Genomic DNA, 22430 nt, shown 5'->3' on the forward strand with positions numbered 1-22430 from the left:
CAGCATTCTGCAGTGATACTCCATCCCATCTGGTTTGCGCTTATTGGGAATATAATTTGTTTTTCTACAGGGAAAGGACCCAACTCACCTCCGGGCTGTGTAAGGGCTATTTGACCAAGAAAGAGTGATTGAGTGCTGCATCAGATGACCTGGCCTCCACAATCAACCGACCTGAGATGGTTTGGGATGAGTTGGACCGCTGAGTGAAGGAAAAGCAGCCAACAAGTGCTCAGCATAGGTGGGAACTCCTTCAAGACTGTTGGGAAAGCATTCCAGGTGAAGCTGGTTGAGAGAATGCCAAGAATGTGCAAAGCGGTCAACAAGGCAAAGGGTGGCTACTTTGAAGAATCTAAAAATGTTTTGGTTACTAGGATTCCATATGTGTTAAATTGTTTTGATGTCTTCACTATTCTACAATGTAGAAAATAGCAAAAATAAAGAACCCTTGAATGAGTAGGTGTGTCAACTTTTGACTGGTACTGTATATCTACAGATATAAGACAGATCCTGCTTCTATGCCTGTTTGAGTGTTTGTTTAATAGACTACTGATTCCGTGAGCATCAACCACAATATGTCGGTTACATTTTTTTCTCACAAATTCGACTGTTTTGAATCTTTGCTATGCTCTAAAGGCTTTACACTTTTATTTTCTCATTAGAACATACTGTTCCAAATTGTCAGAAATTATATTTATAATAATAACCACCTTTTTCTTGATCTCCTTCTTATTATTCTTATTAGGATCATTATAATAATAAGTAATGTCATTATAATTAGTAGGCTTATTATAGCAGACTTGTAGAACCACCATCGAGCTGTAGGCCTAAAAGCGCACCCTTTTTAATCTTAAAACCGCAACTTACTTAGGCCTATATTTCAATACTTTTATTTAGGTGACTGTCTATCAATCATTCATTCATGTCATCACACAGCATACGAGTCATTCATGATTTGAAATGCAATCAAGTGTTTTAGTTTTAAAACAAATCAATAGTTAGCGTAAACAATAAATAAACCGTTCCATTTCTAGGAATTGCATTCACAAATGCATGCGACTGTTTTTAGTCTCTGCTGTAATAAAGGCTTTACAAAAAAATAAAATAACATTAACATACTCTCTGGTACGCTTATCATTTAATTAGTGTTTACATTGTTCCAAACAAAGCTATAGTCATCTAACAGCACCTGTTTGGCACACATAATATGCATGCAGCGCTTGCTCCTTACCTTCTTTATTTCCAGTATTTTCCACAACTAGTCAAATTTATTCGACACATCTGACTTCTCCTTTACCTCCTGAGCAACCAGTAAACATGGCCCCATTTCAAGTTTGTCACGTCTTCTGCATCCATTTTGCTGTTACATGTGTTCGGAGTTTGTTATAACCAATTTATTGATGTGATTATGATATGCTACAGGTCAGGCCCTATTGGTCATGTGCATGCGATGCGTACATGTGTCACGTAAAGAGAGCAAGGGTTGAGAGAATAGGGAATGTTTTTCCTAAACAAATTAGGGATTTCCATAACTTTACTTTCAGAAATGGATGTAATTATGTTGCAACTTCAACACAGACAGCACGATAAACAATAATGTTCTGTGGTGGTCGCTGCAGCAGCGAGGAGAGACGGACAACGGGTGCTAGTCACTTGCTGTAAAAATTTTTTAACAGTGCAGCAAGTCTGAGCCTGGCACAATCAAATCAATTGCAGTCGGACTCCCTCTAGTCATTTGTGTGTCTTCATTATTTCATCGAACATTGGGCTTAAAGAATGAGACAAGCTCACTGCGTATAGTTGATTTGATTAAAATATACTACTCAAAAAAATAAAGGGAACACTTAAACAACACATCCTAGATCTGAATGAAAGAAATAATCTTATTAAATACTTTTTTCTTTACATAGTTGAATGTGCTGACAACAAAATCACACAAAAATAATCAATGGAAATCCAATTTATCAACCCATGGAGGTCTGGATTTGGAGTCACACTCAAAATTAAAGTGGAAAACCACACTACAGGCTGATCCAACTTTGATGTAATGTCCTTAAAACAAGTCAAAATGAGGCTCAGTAGTGTGTGTGGCCTCCACGTGCCTGTATGACCTCCCTACAACGCCTGGGCATGCTCCTGATGAGGTGGCGGATGGTCTCCTGAGGGATCAAATCAAAATCAAATTTATTTTTATATAGCCCTTCGTACATCAGCTGATATCTCAAAGTGCTGTACAGAAACCCAGCCTAAAACCCCAAACAGCAAGCAAAGCATGTGAAAGAAGCACGGTGGCTAGGGATCTCCTCCCAGACCTGGACTAAAGCATCGGCCAACTCCTGGACAGTCTGTGGTGCAACGTGGCGTTGGTGGATGGAGCGAGACATGATGTCCCAGATGTGCTCAATTGGATTCAGGTCTGGGGAACGGGCGGGCCAGTCCATAGCATCAATGCCTTCCTCTTGCAGGAACTGCTGACACACTCCAGCCACATGAGGTCTAGCATTGTCTTGCATTAGGAGGAACCCAGGGTCAACCGCACCAGCATATGGTCTCACAAGGGGTCTGAGGATCTCATCTCGGTACCTAATGGCAGTCAGGCTACCTCTGGCGAGCACATGGAGGGCTGTGCAGCCCCCCAAAGAAATGCCACCCCACACCATGACTGACCCACCGCCAAACCGGTCATGCTGGAGGATGTTGCAGGCAGCAGAACGTTCTCCACGGCGTCTCCAGAATCTCACGTCTGTCACATGTGCTCAGTGTGAACCTGCTTTCATCTGTGAAGAGCACAGGGCGCCAGTGGCGAATTTGCCAATCTTGGTGTTCTCTGGCAAATGCCAAACGTCCTGCACGGTGTTGGGCTGTAAGCACAACCCCCACCTGTTGATGTCGGGCCCTCATACCACCCTCATGGAGTCTGTTTCTGACCGTTTGAGCAGACACATGCACATTTGTGGCCTGCTGGAGGTCATTTTGCAGGGCTCTAGCAGTGCTTCTCCTGCTCCTCCTTGCACAAAGGCGGAGGTAGCGGTCCTGCTGCTGGGTTGTTGCCCTCCTACGGCCTCCTCCACGTCTCCTGATGTACTGGCCTGTCTCCTGGTAGCGCCTCCATGCTCTGGACACTACGCTGACAGACACAGCAAACCTTCTTGCCACAGCTCGCATTGATGTGCCATCCTGGATGAGCTGCACTACCTGAGCCACTTGTGTGGGTTGTAGACGCCGTCTCATGCTACCACTAGAGTGAAAGCACCGCCAGCATTCAAAAGTGACCAAAACATCAGCCAGGAAGCATAGGAACTGAGAAGTGGTCTGTGGTCCCCACCTGCAGAACCACTCCTTTATTGGGGGTGTCTTGCTAATTGCCTATAATTTCCACCAGTTGTCTATTCCATTTGCACAACAGCATGTGACATTTATTGTCAATCAGTGTTGCTTCCTAAGTGGACAGTTTGATTTCACAGGAGTGTGATTGACTTGGAGTTACATTGTGTTGTTTAAGTGTTCCCTTTTATTTTTTTGAGCAGTGTACATAGGATGTGTCTATACATAGGATGTGTCAATATATAGAAAAGTACACATTTTTAATTTTTGAAAAATTTGGTTGAAAGAACAGACTCGGTTGACAAAGATTTTTTGGGGTGGGTACAGCCCTACTAAGCAGTAACTAAGACTGTCTTAGGGTGTGGTTTAGGGGAAGTGGTTATGAGTGGTATGAGTTGAGTGAGTTTCTATGACAAAAACAAACATTCCTGAATTTGAGTGTTGGCAATATTGTGTGACTCACTGACTGTGTGAATGTCAACAGATTAGTCTATACATTTTCTTTGACAGGCCTAGTCAGTACTCACAAGATAAGCAATTTCGGTTTTATGTACGTGCCATCTTTCTTTCCTTACACTTCTATTGTTTCCAGCGTTGTGTGAGTCACGTCGTCACCTCCTGACTGGGTTAGTTGTGTAACCAACCATGTGTCCACTAACACCCCAGCACCCCGGAGGGGAGTCGTAATCAGAGAGCTGCTCTGGGCAGGGATGCCCACGTCAATTACAGCTGTCATTTGTTACCCAGTGAGAGGGCCTGGGCCTCCCTCTGTTATCAACAAAGCAAATTAGGAGGGCCATTGTTGTGAAGTGCTATAGCTGTGATTAACCTGAGATGGCCCGCTGTTCCTTCTTAGTTCAGGATGTACTGAGGGGAAATGGTCAGTCATTTTAATTTTTTTGTCTTGTTCTCAGTGTTTACAAATCCAAAGAGAAATATGACAAGATACATGTTCACTGTCCAATCGTTGCAGTCTCAATGGGTTACTTTTATTGACTAAAGATACATGTTGTCAAATTGTGAGATTGTGAGATTTTCTCATGTTGTTCCCCATGTCATAATTGGGAAATACAATGTGTTACCTTTTATTTAACTAGGCAAGTCAGTTAAGGACAAATTCTTATTTACAATGACGGCCTACACTGGCCAAACCCGGACAACACTGGGCCAATTGTGCGCCGCACTATGGGACTCCCCAATCACGGTCGGTTGTGATTAGGGCTGCAAAGAGTCTGAAACTTTCCGTTAAATTTCCGTACATTTTCCATGGGAAGTTAAGCCCTGGAATTTTACTTAAATTGCTCATAAAAGTTAGCTTATAACAGTGAAGCTTTTTTTGTGGGATACACATAAGGCAATTCTAGGTCTTGTGGTATATTTTGGTTAAACTATCTCCAATTCAATGGAATTGCAACCCTCTGCATGCACAGTGCATTCTTCCATCACGTGCAGTGCACTCTTGCATCACATGTACAGCTGATTCTCAAGATCTTGCACGCTTATGAGATGCTATTGAGCATACACTACTACACTTTCTGAGCCAAGGACTACATGCTTTCTGGTAAGTTTTGATTACAATACTGGGTGGGGTGAATATATTTTATATGACAAACATAAACATCCCTTTTTCAGGACCCTGTCTTTCAAAGATAATTCGTAAAAATCCAAATAACTTCACAGATCTTCATTGTAAAGGGTTTAAACACTGTTTCGCATGCTTGTTCAATCAACCATAATTAATGAACATGCACCTGTGGAGCGGTCATTTAGACACTAACAGCTTATAAACGGTAGGCAATTAAGGTCACAGTTATGAAAACTTAGGACACTAAAGACGCCTTTCTACTGACTCTGAAAAACACCAAAAGAAAGATGCCCAGGGTCCCTGCTCATCTGCGTGAACGTGCCTTAGGCATGCTGCAAGGAGGCATGAGGACTGCAGATGTGGCCAGGGAAATAAATTGCAATGTCCGTACTGTGTGACGCCTAAGACGGCGCTACAGGGAGACAGGATGGACAGCTGATCATCCTCGCAGTGGCAGACCACGTGCAACAACACCTGCACAGGATCGGTACATCCGAACATCACACCTGCGGGACAGGTACAGGATGGCAACAACAACTGCCCGAGTTACACCAGGAACACACAATCCCTCCATCAGTGCTCAGACTGTCTGCAATAGGCTGAGAGAGGCTGGACTGAGGGCTTGTAGGCCTGTTGTAAGCCAGGTCCTCACCAGACATCACTGGCAACAGTGTCGCCTATGGGCACAAACCCACCGTCGCTGAACCAGACAGGACTGGCAAAAAGTGCTCTTCACTGACTGTCAAGAGAATTTTCAATCCCAATGATGATAACTAAACAATTATTTAAGCTTTGACCAATCCCTGAGGTTTGTAAGACCCTGGGTTTAATAATAATTAGGCAAAGACTCAGCTTCTGCAAAAGGTTGGTTCTTTATTCACAAGAACATTCTAAAGTCCAAAATACAAAGACATGTCATTTTATAACTCTCACCCCCACCTACTTCCCCGCACATACACACACATAAACAGTAGGTGGGCTGTATCTCTCCCCACAGTCCACATTCCTCGTATATCACTACCAAGCTGGCAGTTCCATACCGTTCCCTCCCTCCCGAGATTAGAGGGACCTTGACAGTGTCTCTTTTCTGTCGTAAGTTTTTCAAAGTTCCAACCAGGTCAGGTCATGTATAGTTTAATTGTCCTCTGTTTTCTTAGTCACACACACATTTCTCTCCCTTACTTGTCTCGACCAAACCTTATTGGACTTTAGTCTAATTATTCTTAATCCATTTTACATAATCTAATAATTACGTTTCAGGGTGGAATTCTTTAGTCATTAATTTAAACATATAAATTCCCTTATCACTGACGAGTCACGGTTTTGTCTCATCAGGGGTGATGATCAGATTTGCGTATATCATGGAAGGAATGAGCGCTACACCGAGGCCTGCCTCTGGAGCGGGATCGATTTGGAGGTGGAGGGTCCTTCATGGTCTGGGGTGGTGTGTAACAGCATCATCGGACTGAGCTTGTTGTCATAGTAGGCAATCTCAACGTTCTGCATTACAGGGAAGACATCCTCTTCCCTCATGTGGTACGCTTCCTGTAGGCTCATCCTGACATGTAGGCTCATCCTGACATGACCCTCCAGCATGACAATGCCACCAGCCATACTGCTTGTTTTGTTCGTGAAGAGCCCGGATCTCAATCCCATTGAGCACGTCTGGGACCTGTTGCATCGGAGGGTGAGGGCTCGGGCCATTCCCCCCCAAACATGTCCGGGAACTTGCAGGTGCCTTGGTGGAAGAGTGGGGTAACATCTCACAGCAAATCTGGTGCAGTCCATGAGGAGGCGATGCACTGCAGTACTTAATGCAGCTGGTGGTCACACCAGATACTTACTTAATTTTGCCCCCTCCCTTTGTTCAGGGACACATTATTCAATTTCTGTTAGTCACATGTCTGTGGAACTTGTTCAGTTTGTCTGTTGTTGAATCTTGTTATGTTCATACAAATATTTACACATGTTAAGTTTGCTGAAAATAAACGCAGTTGACAGTGAGAGGACGTTTCTTTTTTTGCTGAGTTGACATGATTTTTTAACTAGTAAATAGTAGCGTACAGCAAAGTGTGTTTTAAATCATTTATAACTTGTTAACAATTTCTGCTAGATCGTTTTTGCTACCATGTTGGTTTTAGCCTGCTAACTGAGTGTTAATTCACCTGTTTCCATACATGTTTCATTTTAAAACATTTATCTTACAAAGGAGTTGTTTTAATCTAACTGCTTAAATATTTATCTGTACATGGAATTGTATTAGGCTTTCTTTTTTTTTCTTCTAATCTTTACAGGAAAATGTCACGGGCACTATCTGATGTGTGCAGACATTTCACTGCAGCTAATGTAGAAGGAAAAGCTGTGTTCGTTTTCAAATCATATGTGAAGAATGCAACAAAGATGCAGAATCATTTGGCCAAGTGCATAAAGTTCCCTCAGCGCTCACAACAAGCAACGTCTGACAAAAGTCCCTCTACTTCTATTCGAGGTGAAAATTATGAATCAGACACCTTATCAATAGCAACAGCTCATGGTCCTCCTGGAATCAGTAGTTTTTTTGACTCAATGGAGGAACGTAGTCAGAGAAATGCTGATTAATGTCTTGCTCAAGCTGTGTATGCAACTGGTTCACCTCTGATGCTCGCAGGCAATGTGTATTGGAAGAGATTTCTGAATGTTCTTTGCACAGCATACACGCCTCCAACCAGACATGCTTTATCTACTCATTTGCTGGATGCAAATTTCAAGTGAAGGTCAAGCAAATCATAAAGAAAGCAGACTGTATTGCAATCATCTCTGATGGGTGGTCGAATGTTTGTGGGAAAGGAATAATTAACTACATCTCCACCCCTCAACCAGTATTCTACAAGAGCACAGACACAAGGGACAACAGACACACCGGTCTCTACATTGCAGATGAGCTGAAGGCAGTCATCAATGACCTTGGACCACAGAAGGTATTTGCACTGGTGACAGACAATGCTGCGAACATGAAGGCTGCTTGGTCTAAAGTGGAGAAGTCCTACCCTCCCATCACACCCATTGGCTGTGCTGCTCATGCATTGAATCTGCTCCTCAAGGACATTATGGCACTGAAAACAATGGATGCACTCTACAAGAGAGCCAAGGAAATGGTTAGGTATGTGGAGGGTCTTCAAGTTATAGCAGCAATGTAAACTTGGTTGCCATCCGGGCAAATTTGAGGCTTTTTGAGCCTGACGACAACGAGCCATCCTCAACAAGGTTGGAACGTGACAGTGAAGATGATGCCTCAGTCTGATGTTCAAGAGGTGGACATTGAGGAGGTCCAGAAAGAAGACATGGAAGACTGAGAGGAAGACAACCAAAGCTTTAGTTTCTAGACTATCATTTTACATTTTACAGTATGTTGAAAACGTTTTTGGGAGATGCAATGGATCATTCAATATTCCCTTTATTTTGTTGTTCAGTGAAATCATCCCATGTGAAGATTCAACTCATTTAATTAAAGTTCAAGTCGTAACTAAATGGTTTATTTTTTTTATTTTAATTTTAAATTATTTCTATTTAAAGGATTTAATAATTTGCAGTTATGTCTACTTATGACAAGGTGAAAGTTTTGTTTGTCTCCATATGATATGGTAAATATATCCAATGCAATAAACATCTACATTTAAATAAAATGTATATTTATTTTTGCATATATTCCTGTTAATTCTCATATATTCCTGTTAATTCCCACGGAAAGTTTCCACCTCTGAATATTCCCCAAAATGTGCAACCCTAGTTGTGATGCAGCCTGGATTTGAACCAGGGTGTCTGTAGTGACGCCTCTAGTACACCCGGGAGCTCAAATGCAATCCTTTATGCATTCACTTCATTTGTTGACACAGTCAATAGGCTCATCTTCATGGACTCACACAGATGTAACCTACATGTCTGTTCCATTTCATATCCTATTCACATGGATTAAGAGCCAGGATATTAATATTATGATTCATGACTCATCCTGAATAATGGTTGATGAACCGGAGCAATAATGTCTATCTCCTAAGGCCTTCCCACACTGTATGTGCGATGTGTATAATTATTTTTTTTTTTAAATCAACCTGGCCGGATTGTATGATTTGCTTCAGTTCCGTCGTCACATTCTGCGATTGGCTTGCGAGGCTGTGTCAGCCTGCAGTGGTGTATTTCATCTGCGCATGTATCAGCATCGCAAGACTCACTCTTATGTTTATGCGTGAGTGAAGTATGCATCTTTGAAATAGTTTTCGCATCCGAACTTTATATGTCCGAAACTTCCCCAAAATAACATGGTCGCTGTGAGAGAGTTTATTTTGATTGGGGATTTTGTGCATTTATCAAAATCCCATGTAGCTTGATTTTCATGTCAAGATTATTAGCGAAATCGTTCTTCTTGCAAAGCATGTAAACGTTTTAAATCAAACTATTATATTAATCTGACTATTCACAATAGTTGTATTATTGTGTGCATATTGTGTGGCTGACCTTAACACCAGCCACACTATACGATAAAGGCTCAATTTCTGCCTCTGCGAGAACTTTGTCAGAGCCTACGACCCATACATATGAAAACCAGTAGATAGTGCTGACATCATCCACGTATTCCTATGGAAAACGCCTGATGGCGCATGAAGCGGGAAGTATTTGAATTTGAAATGCACCATGGGGCTGAATGGCACCAAAACATTGCTAAGGATCATGTTGAAAGTGGCCATAACGGGCATCATGGTCGACGTAGTCATTTTCATCCTGCTTGAGAGAGTCTACCTTAATGTCTATGGCATGATGGCGCGAGCCTCCTCGTAGCCTGCCAGCACGTGATTGGTCTGTGTCAGCATGGGGTCCTGTGTGATGACAAAATTTTGTCCGAATGGATTACTATTTAATTAAATCTCAATTTGTTTTGAACTTCAGCGTAATTTGTATGGGATCGAACTTAATCATAAACTAATTTTAGAGCCCAAAACACTCTCCACACCGGACACTGGGGGGCTGCTATGACTGCACGTAGTGGTACTTAATCGGCAGACCTAGACCCTGTCACACTGAATGAGCCAAGACGTCCGACAATCATTTGCAACCTAAGAATTTGCTCACGACATGGATATTTTGTCTGGGACAGCAAAATGGTGGCATAAAACAGCTAAAATCATACAGTCTATGCAGGCCTTTGGCTACCTTTCTACTCTAATCAAACCCCGTGGGCAGTAAATGTCACACCTGCTCCCGCTCTTCCCCCCGCACCAGGCTGCCCTGCATTACGCACTCCTGCCACCATCATTCACCCACACCTGCCTTCCCTCGTCACACGCGTCACTGATAGTTGACTCACCTGAACTCACTCAACCACCTGTTTATTACCTCCCCTATATTTGTCAGTTCCCCAGCTTTGTTCCCGGCTGCTGCATTGTTTGTTATTTGTCTGTGTTACCCGTGTGCTGACGCTGTTCCTGTCTCGTTCCATGTCCGTTCCATATTAAATGTTTGACTCCCCGTACCTGCTTCTCTCCAGCGTCATCCCTTGACAGTAAAGCGAGGGATTTGCACAAACAGAAAGAATTCAGAGTGATATGGCTATATCACAATCAGCCGTGATTGGGAGTCCCATAGGACAGCATACAATTGGCCCTGCGTCGTCCGGGTTTGGCTGGTGTAGGCCGTCATTGTAAATAAGAATTTGTTCTTAACTGACTTGCCTAGTTAAATAAATGTAAAAAAAATATATAGAGTAATGATTTACTTGACCTGTGTTCTGATAAGAGACTGGCGTGATTCTCTTGAGCCCCCAGCCCAGGCATCTAAGTCATCAGGACTTTATAGGAAATGTTATTCCTGAACAATAGATTTGCTGCTGAACGATCTAAAGCATTTGCTCATCCATTTAAGATGTTTCTCAAACAACAACCGCTTTATTGTCTCCCCTGAGAGAAGTTGATGAAGGCCCTTATATATGTCGGTCTTTATTTTCATTTGCTGTAGGGCTATGTGAAATTGCCTTACAGCCTAGTCTGTCGTCTTCTGTCAGTGTTGGAAGACAATGGTTTCGCATTGTTACTTGCCCTAATCCTTCTCCTGTCATTCTGGCTGCGTAGATGTTTACTGAACCATGAGCAGGAATGTTGGAGGTACTAAACGGGGTCTGGGTAGTGTAGTAATGCATTTTCATGTTCCTCTCTTGCAGGCATTTCAATCTGCGGATGAAGAGGGACACCAGCCTGTTCTCTCCAGACCTCAAGGTAGAGGTATCAGGAGTGGAGGCGCCCTACGACCCCTCCCACATTTACACTGGAGAAATCTTCGGTAAGTCCAGCAATTATGTCTTTGAACGACAAGGTCCTTGTGCACACAGGCACAATTACGATAGTTACCAGGGAAACGCTTCCTGCATCCAATTTGCTTTTGCGTTCATCTGTGGTGTGTGGGTGTGCCAGTGTGTTGTTGTGGGATTGTCAGCATTGGTAGTATGGAGTTCATTGTAAAAGCCCAGCCACCATGAAGCTGTGGTTTTAAACGTTGTTAATGGATATCAGTCTCCTCTCTTTGTCTGTGTGTGTGTGCGTATACGTGTGGAGAATGTGTTAGTCACGTTCCAGTCTCACATCCTCAGGATCCTCCCCCTCCCCGTCCCCCTGCCTGCAGCAGAGCTCACATGTAACAACACAAGGGAAAACAAGGCCAAGGTGTGTCCGTCCGGTCATGTGACATGGTGTGTTTGTGTAAAGCTCTCAGATCCCAATGGGCTCATCTCCACTCCACCTCATCATTTCCAGATGGTGTCATCTCTCTTCTCCTCTGCTGAACAGACTGTAATTCAAATCAGACTCCACTGGAGCACTTCCCATCTCTATCAAATGAAAATCTTGATCTGTTTCCTTTTAGAGAAGCAGCACTGCGTTGTTCCAAGGACGACGACGTTGAAGCCTATTTCTCAGATCTGTATTGTGGTGTGATTTGTAATGCAATGGAAAGGTTTGTCCAGACCAAAAATCCAGCAAGCTTTTTCTTTTCAATAATAAAGGTGGACTTTAGACCGAGTCAGAATAACTGTGCATTTACCCACTGATGTATTAATTTATTGGCATTATTACGGAATCAGAAATCTAGACGTTGAACTTCTGTAGTTGTGCTCTGCTGCAAAGGCCATACTCTTTGTGTCATCTTTACTATCTCCAAATCATATTTATTTTATTTTTTAACACCCTTTTCCCTCCAATTTTCGTGATATTCAATTGGCAGTTAGTCTTGACCCATCGCTGCAACTCTCCTACGGACTCGGGAGAGGCGAAGGTCAAGAGCCATGCGTCCTCCAAAACACGACCCTGCCAAGCCGCACTGCTTCTTCTTAGAACCTCCTTTTCTCCTGGTTTTCAGACATTAACATTTCTGCCAAGATCCTATTACAGCGATGTCATAAAAGCCCCACTCATTTGCTGTGCGCTAGCTAGGTTTCCATCCAATTGGAATATTTCATGCAAATATTCAAATCTCAATGAAAATATGCGCATTTTCCCACCAGTGGTGTGTTTCCAGCAAACATACTCGTTGCAGATAAAAATCTGTGAATTTAAGTTTTCATGTACCGAATAAAAATCTAAAGTTCATTGTGTTTCCAGTGCATTTTAGTAAATGTGCCTACTCTGGTCTCGCAGATAGTCTACAATGCGGGTAGGCTAGTCCACATGATGAGATGATTAAGAGCTAGGATATTTTTTGGGTCAAGCATTGATCATCATGTCACCAGAATAAGACCCTCGATATTTATTGGAAAAGAGCATCAAACTCATCACTGTGGTTTCACCACACTGTGAAGTTCATCAGAACTTATTTCATCTGTAGCCTAATAAACTGCATGGTTTCCCAAGTCGTAGTGGGAGGACCACACATCATATCATCGCGTGACTCCAAGTTTACTTCGATATGATGGTTATTATATCAATATTTGCGCATAAAGGCATTTATAAAGGCCACTGCCTTTTCTTGCATAGTTAATTTTACAGACACAAAGATCCCACTTGTCAAAAAAACAAATGATTTGTAGGCATTTATTAACTTGTATCGAAACTTCCAGTTTCCATCACAGCTGTCGTGATTTAAAAAATATATATATATACACGGTATGCCTTTACTCGCATAAAACCTGTGGATGGAAACGTAGTTACTGATAAGTTTAATTGCCGGACTCACTCTGGCTTACTTAGGGAATAATTAGAAGAGTCAGAAGATGATGCTCATGTCTACTGAGGCCTTGATGTATGACAGAGAACCTTTAGGCTTTACAAAATCAAATCTAAAACCTTGCTTTCCCCCCCATTCTTTTTGTAAGTGGACAGTTTCCATATGAGAGATGAAACGCTGCAAGGAATACTTAATATTGTCCTCAAAGACTTAATAGGTTTTTCCACATTCCCCAAGCTTGATGAGCTTTTTGGCAGTTGCTAATCTTCAGAGAAATAGTGGTCGGGTAATCATCATGCAATCACACTTCAGCAAGCAAGGCCGCTTGCCAAAGGCATAATTGCTGCAATAACGAAGTGTTACAAAAATGGAATACTCTAGAATACTGCAATTAGGGATAAAGATTGCACTCAGAGTTGAATTGCAGTAAGTGGCAACATCTTTCTCTCCTCAACCCTTTTCTGTGTAATACAGTGCCTTCCGAAAGTATTCATATCCTTTGACTTATTCTACGTTTTGTTGTGTTCCAGCCTGAATTAAAAATGTATAAAATATATATTTTTTTGTTCACCCATCTACTACATACAATACCCCATAATGACAAAATGAAAACATGTTTTTTTGGTTTTTTTTGCAAATGTATTAAATGAAATACAAACATTTCACATCCCTGAGTCAATACATGTTATAACCACCTTTTGACAGCGCTTACAGCTGGGAGTCTTTTAAGAGCTTTTGGATTGTACAATATTTGTTCTGTTTAAAATTCTTCAAACTGTCAAATTGGTTGCTGATCTTAGCTAGACAGCCATTTTCAAGTCTTGCCATAGATTCTCAAGTCAAATCTGTGACTAGGCCACTCAGGAACATTCAATGTAGTGTTGGTAAGAACTACAGTGTATATTTGGTCTTGTGTGAATTTGTCTCCCTGTGTTTATTGGGAAGCAGACTGAACCAGGTTTTCGTCTAGGATTTTGCCTGTGCTTAGCTCTATTCCTTTTCTTTTTATCTTAAATAACTCCCTCGTCCTTGCCGATGCCTAGCATACCTATAGCAGCCACCACCATGCTTGAAAATATATAGAGTGGTACTCAGTGATGTGTTGTGTTGGATATGCCCCAAACGCAACGCTTTGTATTCCGGACATGAAGTAAAACAAATTGCCACATTGTTTGCAGTCTTACTTAATTGCCTTATTGTAAACAGGATACGTGTTTTGGAATATTTGTATTCCCTACAGGCTTCCTTCGTTTCACTCTCATTTAGGTTAGTATTGTGGCGTAACTAAAATGTTGTTGATCCATCCTCAGTTTTTTCCTATTATAGCCATTAAACTCTAACTGTTTTAAAGTCATCATTGGCCTCATGGTGAAATGCCTGAGTGGTTTCCTTCCGGCAACTGAGTTAGGAAGGATGCCTGTATCTTTGTAGTGGCTCGGCGTATTGATACTAGTGATGCACCGATATGACATTTTTGGCCGATATCCAATATTTTCCTTGCAAAAAACCCCCCCGATACCGATAACCAATATTTAAGAATGTTGTGTCCTTTTAAGCATTCTAGTACAGTTAAATAGTTAACACACACACATGGACGCAGCAGTCTAAGGCAGTGCATCTCAGTGCAAGAGACATCTCTGCAGTCGAATGCAGGCTGTATCACATCTGGCCGTGATTGGGAGTCCCATAGGGCTGCACACAATTTGGCCCAGCGTCGTCCGGGTTTGGCCGAGGTAGAAAGTCATTGTGTATATAAGAATTTGTTCTTAACTGACTTGCCTAGTTAAATAAATGGTTACACATACACACCTCTGACCAAAAAGTTATTTTGTTGGCATTTACGTATGTCCCCATTATAGTAAAACATAATCGAAACCTATTTCTTTCACTTACTTGCTGTGCTGTTTGTTTGTTCATTTGTTCAGTCGTTTCATTCTCAACCAGGATTTTCATCATACTTGTCAAGCAGTGAAGTTTCAGCTCTGTCTGTCCGTGGCCTCTCTTCCTCGGTGCGCACTGTCACTGTGTCCGTTTCCATCTTGTCCAGCTGTGTATGTAACATTTCACGTTAACCCGGTTTCTTGTTTGCATCGAAGTAGCAATCCTTGTACCCAGCATCGAGCATGGTGGCGACACAGTAAAGAGAGAATGCCTGTTAAGCAGGCGTTTCAATGCCATGACAGAGGGTCTCACGTCTGCTGCAGGTGCATTTGATGAGCTTATTTCGCGAGTCAGTTGTTCAAATGGAGCTAGCTAGTGTGTTCATGTTTGAAACATGTTCTCAAATGGCATCAGCGGTATGACAACCAGCACATTCATTTTGTCAGTACGAAATCCTCGACGACCCACTGTGTTGTCAAACACAGCATGCTCATGGGGCTGTTATCGCTGGTCCTAATGTCAGTCGTGAAGTTAATAGCAGTGACGCTATTACTGTGTAACTCCGGTAGGGCAACATCTGAAAAATAGTGCACTTGGTAGTGTGTACCAGTGCTTGACCAGTCGGCGAAAGCCAACACCACCCACGACAGAGAACGGTTGATTGTCAAGGGCAATGAATTCCATTATCTTGCCGCTAATGGATTTCGCCTTTGAGTTGTCTCGCTGAAATGTTCTTACTCTTTCAAATGACTACTCGACTTCTTGACTGCTCGATCCACACAGCAGACATTGTGGTCTAGGTTAGGAATGCGTGTAACGGTACATTTTACGTGGCGTCATTACGTCATGTACCTACGTTATTAGTTTGCACGTCAGCTTTGACATCGGTTTTCCACATCGGCATTAAACTAGACATCGGGCCGATGTCGATGTTGCCATTTTTAGCTAATATTGACAGATTCTGATATGTTCACCGATATATCCTGCATCCCTAATTGATACACAATCCAAAGTGTAATTTAATCATTTTCACCATGCTCAAAGGGATATTCAATGTCTGCTTTTTTATTTTTTTACCAGTCTACTAATAGGTGCCTTTCTTGGCGAGGCATTGGAAAACCTCCCTGGTCTATGTGGTTGAATCTGTGTTTGAAATTCACTGCTTGATTGAGGGACCTTACAGATAGTTATATGTGTGGGGTACAGAGATGAAGTAGTCGTTCAAAAATCACGTTAAACACTTATTGGTTCATGCAACTTAATATGTGACTTGTTAAGCAAATGTTTACTTCTGAACTTATTTAGGCTTTGCCATAACAAAGAGGTTGAATACTTATTGACACTTCAGCTTTTCATTTTTAACTAATTAACAAACCTTTCTAAAAACTTTTACAAAATTCCACTTTTACATTATGGGGTATTGTGTGTAGGCCAGTGACCCAAAATATCGATTTAATCAAATATAAAATCAGGCTGTAACACTACCAAATGAGGAAAAGGTCCAGGGGTGTGACTACTTTCTGAAGGCACTGTACATCTCTGGCATTGTGTATTGTTAAATTCAGTTGCTCATCAGTTGGCCTCTGCCTGATATTCGAAGAACCATGAACTGGCAGTAAATCGGTAATATCCCCACTCCCATTCTCCCTTGAGTCCCTTTCTCCTCCACCTGTAGCTAATAGCTGTCTGTACTGGGATGGGAGTAGAACCCATCTGCTAGTGAAGTACTGTGAGCTAGTAGAGAGCCAGAGACCAGACCTCTCCATTATGTGTGTTCAGATCGGCCTATACATTCATTTGCCCCTCAGAAAGACCAGCAGACTCCACTCTCCTTACTTTACATTAGCCCACTTAGCACTTTGGGGAGCAGGCAATTTCATGAACTGAGGTGATTACCGTGGTCCCTGTCTACTGGAATTCCCATAATTAGAGTGAAGCTGCTTGTATCTGGACTGCAATAGGGTTTCTGATTAGGTACAGGGGTAAAGAATATTCAATTTCCGTTGTCTATACGGCCACATTAACCCATCTCTCATTAGTGTTGCGTGTTCTTTTCTCTCCTTCTCTGACATAAAAGTCTTGTCAGTTGCCATTGGGACGCGCCGTATTCTCCTGACTTAAACTAGGAATTATTATTAGAGGGTATCTGTGTCTGAGTTCTGAGCACTCCTTGGCACAATAATAAGACTTGATCCATATGTGCGCAGAGGATGGATCTAAACCCCTCTGCACTGGCCTTTCATGCACAGATAAACAGCTTCCTCTCTGGGCAAATGAGCTGTGCCTTCTGGAGATCAGTAGGGAGAATCTGTCCCTGAAATGATATCAAAACCATAGGGCCCTCTTTAATGTTACCAAGTGCTGCCCAGTATAAGACAACATAGATTAAATTGGTCCTCACTCTGATCTCCAAGCTGTAAGTGGGGAAAGTATTATTCATGTATTATTATAAAGAAAATGGGACAGCAGAAGTCATCTGAAGTGACAGTTATTATTGTCAATGAATGGTCTCAGCATAGCTCAACATTCCTTTCCCTAGTATCCTGCTGATTGTGTTTAGATGGAGGTAATCTAGTTTACAGTATAGTATTATTTTGAGAAAGCACCTCGGTTATTGACTGGTTTACTATTACTCTAATCTAATATGTGCCTAATGTACAGCTGTAACATTAATGGAAAGCACTTTCTGTTTTTCTCACTTTCAGTATCAAAATTGCTACCAATACCAGTTAGTGTCCCAGTGTTTCCTGATGAACTACATGGCTAGGGCCTGGAAAAACCAGGGAGAACTCTGGGCCCTTGGAACACACAGACAGAGATTTAGGGAGAAAGAGCTAGATGCTCCGTGGGACAGCTATGTGTTCTGCTATTCTCATTATCTCCAGCAGGAGAGCAGAGCAGGTGGGCCTACTGGGCCTCTTTCCTCTGGAAACGCAAACCTAACTGGGGAGAGAGGCTGGTTGGCTGTGTTTCTCTGTCTACGCTAAACTGCAATGGTCCCTCAGGATAGCTATGAGACAAACGTTCCAACATTTTCGCAACAATACAGAACTGAAGAGAGCAGAAGATTTAAATGAAGTTGGGCTTCCCTATCCTGAGGAAAACAAGCCTTATTCTCTCCCTGATTTAGTTATCTTCTCCCATTGGGTTGCCAGTCATCTATGTCCTTTTCAATTATAGCCCTCCAGAGTCTGCTATTTTTATAACACAGGTTAATTGGGAGTGAGAGTTTTTCTTCCAACCTGCATAGCTGCTGATGGAAAAGGTTTTTCAAGGTGCTTGCTCTTGACAAACACTGAATTAAAAACCATTCCTTTTCTTCAGCCAGACTTTCTCTGTCTGGTTCAAAGGCGGATGATGTTTAATAGACTGCTATGCCCTGACAGCATTTTGTTTTATTCCCACTTCTTTCTCACTGGTTCCTTGATTCTTCAAGCATTAGTTGTGCCTTTTGCGTAAGAAACTATTATTTGGTTTTCCTTGACACTAACCAGAGTCCAAGCTCTTATTACTAAAGTCATTATTTGTCTGATTTGAAGGTGAGATGAGAGAAGCAGGGATGAGTCTTTATGATCCAGACAGACAGGGATATGCTGCGTTCCACCCGGACTCTGTCCAAGACGGTGTTCCCCCCAGGAACAGCTCACGGTCTACCATCTGCTCAATGTCTAGAGCTGTGTGTGTGTGTGTATGTCTGCATTATGTTCTGTTAGTTTGTGTGTCAGCTTAAATTGGTCCATACGTTTTGTGTGTGTTTCTCTCACACGTTGAGCATTGACTTCCTTCCTACCCACAACTGAATAGAGTTGAGTTGACCACCCTTCTTCAGCCACCTGACCTCAGTCTTTCTCCTCCAGGTGAGAAGGGCACTCTGACCCACGGCTCGGTGGTGGACGGCAGGTTTGAAGGCTTCATCCAGACCCACCAGGGCATGTACTACGTGGAGCCCTCGGAGAGGTACCTCAGAGACAAGGACGTGCCCTACCACTCAGTCATCTACCACGAGGGGGACATCAGTGAGTATACTTGATTCACTGATCTCCTCTGCCAGTCACCCTGCAGGCCTGCTGAAGTAATGGTGCCAACATCATAGCACGAAAATGAGTTATGGCTGTCGCTAATGTAATAGGTATATTTCATAGACTTAAAGGACATGTTCTTTAATGCTTTTGCTATATTGATTCAGACGATGTTGCCCATACAGTATGACTCTGGGTGTGTGTATAAGTGTTGATTTGTTTTTTAGGGATATAGCTTTAGAAATTAGGGGTTCATTATCCTATTCAGCAGTGGGAATACAATTTCGTTCCAAATAACACATATTTTGTGTAGGCAAAGATGGTTATTATTGGAAGCGCAGTGGATGGCTTAACACCACAGTATTCTGTCAGTGTATTCGTTTTGAAAAGCCATTTTTTTCCATCATGAGCATGAAATGGATTGAATTGGCTGTAGCAGCTCTAAATACCAGTACCATGGCTGTGCTCTTTTTAATTACAGTTGTCAGCCACTGACAGCAGTGACTAATCCATGCTGGCTCGTCTGTCCCAGCTTTTCTCTCTCCACCTCTGCTACACACACATCCCTCCCTATCAGAGAGAACTGTAGGCGTCACACTGTGACGGGACAAGGACTTTAGATAGAGAGTGACACCGAAAGGCGATTCTCTGCTGTAGGTGTTTCTTGTAAGCAGAGATATGGACGATGATGGATGGATGAATGTGTGCCTAAATGAACTGAGGTATGGGGGGTGGGACAGGACAGGTTTCTCTAGGCTTGGAGGTAAGGTCTTAAATGCTGTGGAGTGCATACTGAGCAGAGTGGAGGTCTACGGTTCAAATACAATGCAGAGCTGTCAGAGGAGAGGTCTATCCAAGGGGAGTTTACATTGGACATTTAGCCATGCATAAGGTCAAGTCAAGGTCATGTCAGATGAACTGTGGAATGGGCCTGAGCCAGAGGAAGGGGAGCTGAGGAAGGTTGCACTGGGACACTTCGGCAAGACACACACACACACACACACACCCACAGGGTCAGGGTTAGGCTGAGCCCTGATGATTGATTGATGTGAAGTCAGGATCAGACACCAGTGGCAGGGAGTGAATCATCTTCCTGAGCATCCAGGCCACCAATTATAAGTCGATCTGAGGTGTGGGCTAAGCTCCAGAGACCACTGACCCCACCATCCCAGTACAGGCCAGAGAGCTACCCTCTCAGGCAGGGTGGAGGCCCACCCTGTGTTACTTGGCCCTCTCTTCCTCGGGTGGGTCTGATTCACAGCCAGCCTGCCTACTGACACACAGGCACAACCAGCCCAGCATGAGCCTGCAATCAGAGAACCTTTCTCTCATGCTTCTTCTCCACAATGTAGGCCTACTCGCTCTTTCTCCTTTCCCTCCATTTCTTCCCCGTCTCCCATTCTTTGTAATTTTCTGTCTGTATGAGGTGTCAAGAAAGCTCTCACCCTCTATTCCTCCTCCCGTCCCTTTCTCTTTCTGTTTATCTGAGGGTGTGAACAGAGCCGTTCTGTTCCTCATCCCTTTCTCTGTTCCTCAGTGTCATATCCAATGACAGGCTGTCATCAGAACCCCTCAATAGTACTGCAGGGCTTGGCGACTGCCACAGTACCGGATTTGAGGTAGTTATGCCCTACCCATTATTTGTGCTTTTCACATTTTTCTTCGTTCCTTCGCAGATCGTATTGCCTGAGACATTACATGAAGGGCCCCATTTCATATTCTTTCCTTCACTAATCTATGAAGCGAATGCTGCTGCCCCAAACAGATCATTTCTGTCAAGTCATGCTGCCATGTGAAGTCCGGTCATAGCACTGACGGCAGCTTTCTTGTAAAGACATTCTTATCTCCTTTGTGCCAACAGGCACCACTATGGGTTAACATGCTCCACACTCCTTGTGGTACATCATATTTATATTTACATAACATCACAGGCTATCAGCAGTACATTAACACATAGTTGAGTAATTTATTCATCTAACTTTTGCTATATTCCTATGACCCAATGAAGTATCAAATCCATATTGATACAAGGGGACTGGGTAAAGACAATCTTCCATTAGACCTGTTTGAGAACTTTATTCCATTTACGTTTTTGTCATTTAGCAGATGCTCTTATCCAGAGCGACTTACGGGAAGCAATTAGGGTTAAGTGCCTTGCTCAAGGGCACGTCGTCAGATGTTTCACCTTGTTGGGTCGGGGATTTGAACCTGCGACCTTTCGGTAACTGGCCCAAAGCTCTAACCGCTAAGCTACCTGCCGCCGCATCCCATTCAGTGTAACATTCAGGTTTCAGCAGTTGTTTTAGTCAAACTGCTGTTCCTGGGAACGTCTTTATCCACCCATTAATGAGTCTCCCCTCACAGATATCCTGTCTGCACTTGGATGTTTTCAGACATCAAAGACACTCTTCAAACAGGTTCATTTTGTGGCGGAGGCTTTTTTCCTTGAAGAAACTGTAGCACCTAATTTTAGAATTCTCTTTCCTGTTGAAGCCGGTGTTGGTGAGAGAGAGGAAGGACAAATGGTGGAGGGATAGAATGAAAAGGCGTGACTGACTCTGTGACTCCCATTTCCTCCGGCTTTCACAACTTTGTCTTTCTTCGCTTCTCGTTTGCAAAGGATTTTTGATTAGCATCTGAATGAGAGGGCATTCACTGCAGGGACAATGACAGCTTTCTGTCTGGAAATAGAGAACACATTGTCAGGGCAGAATGTTTTGTTGTTCGGTCAATCCGGTCGGTCCAGTACAGAGCCATTCTCCTCAACTGACAACGGTGGGACAGGTTGACCCTGAGCCCACTTTCTCCCTCTCCAACCCATTGACCTGACTGCCCACGAGTGGCGCTTTGTGGTGACTCAACATATGATATGCAAAGCAGAATGCAAATGATCTGCGGTAAGTCAATAGTGCTGTAAGTACGGCCAGGCTTTAAGGAACACCATCCTGACCCTGCAGCATTTATCCTGACTTTGATCAAAAATAAAATAAAAAAAGGCTATAAATAAATTAAAGTGCCAAAATAGTTCCTCTGGCACTTTTCTGCCATCGGAATGTGAATTGAAATTTCTGTTTGTCCAAATTTGTCTGAGGAGAGGAGGAGGTTAGGCAGGTTGAGGGAGTGTGAAACGCTGGCTGAGTGTAGTGTTTACTTGTAGGTCGCAGAGCTGAGTGTGGTTTTGTCAGGACTGAGTTTGTGTTCTTTGGGACTGAGTGTGTTTTCCTTGAGTTTTTAGGTGTATTCGTCAGCACTGTGTGTGTTCATTACAGCGATGTGTGTTCTTTAGGACTGTGTTTCTGGGAGTTGAGTGTGTGTGTGTGTTCCTTAAATTTCCTTGGGGAGAGAGCGTGTGTTCCTGTGCACTGGTGTGCGATTAAAAGGTGACGACGGCGTTGCTGTCGCTGGCAGACAGTGACATGCCCGTTGGCTTGTGGCGGAGGAAT

At 42.9% G+C, this 22430-nt stretch overlaps 1 protein-coding gene across 1 annotated transcript in view; it reads left to right on the plus strand.

The window, feature by feature from the left end:
- Positions 1-22430, plus strand: part of adam10a (ADAM metallopeptidase domain 10a) — an 88006-nt gene that overhangs the window by 48523 nt on the left and 17053 nt on the right. Inside the window, exons 3-4 of the mRNA XM_014126901.2 lie at positions 11094-11212; positions 18826-18984. Of these exons, the coding sequence (XP_013982376.1) occupies positions 11094-11212; positions 18826-18984 (278 nt within the window). The remainder of the gene's footprint in view (positions 1-11093; positions 11213-18825; positions 18985-22430) is intronic.

The sequence above is a fragment of the Salmo salar genome, chromosome ssa11 (assembly GCF_905237065.1).
Source record: "Salmo salar chromosome ssa11, Ssal_v3.1, whole genome shotgun sequence".
Taxonomy (NCBI): domain Eukaryota; kingdom Metazoa; phylum Chordata; class Actinopteri; order Salmoniformes; family Salmonidae; genus Salmo; species Salmo salar.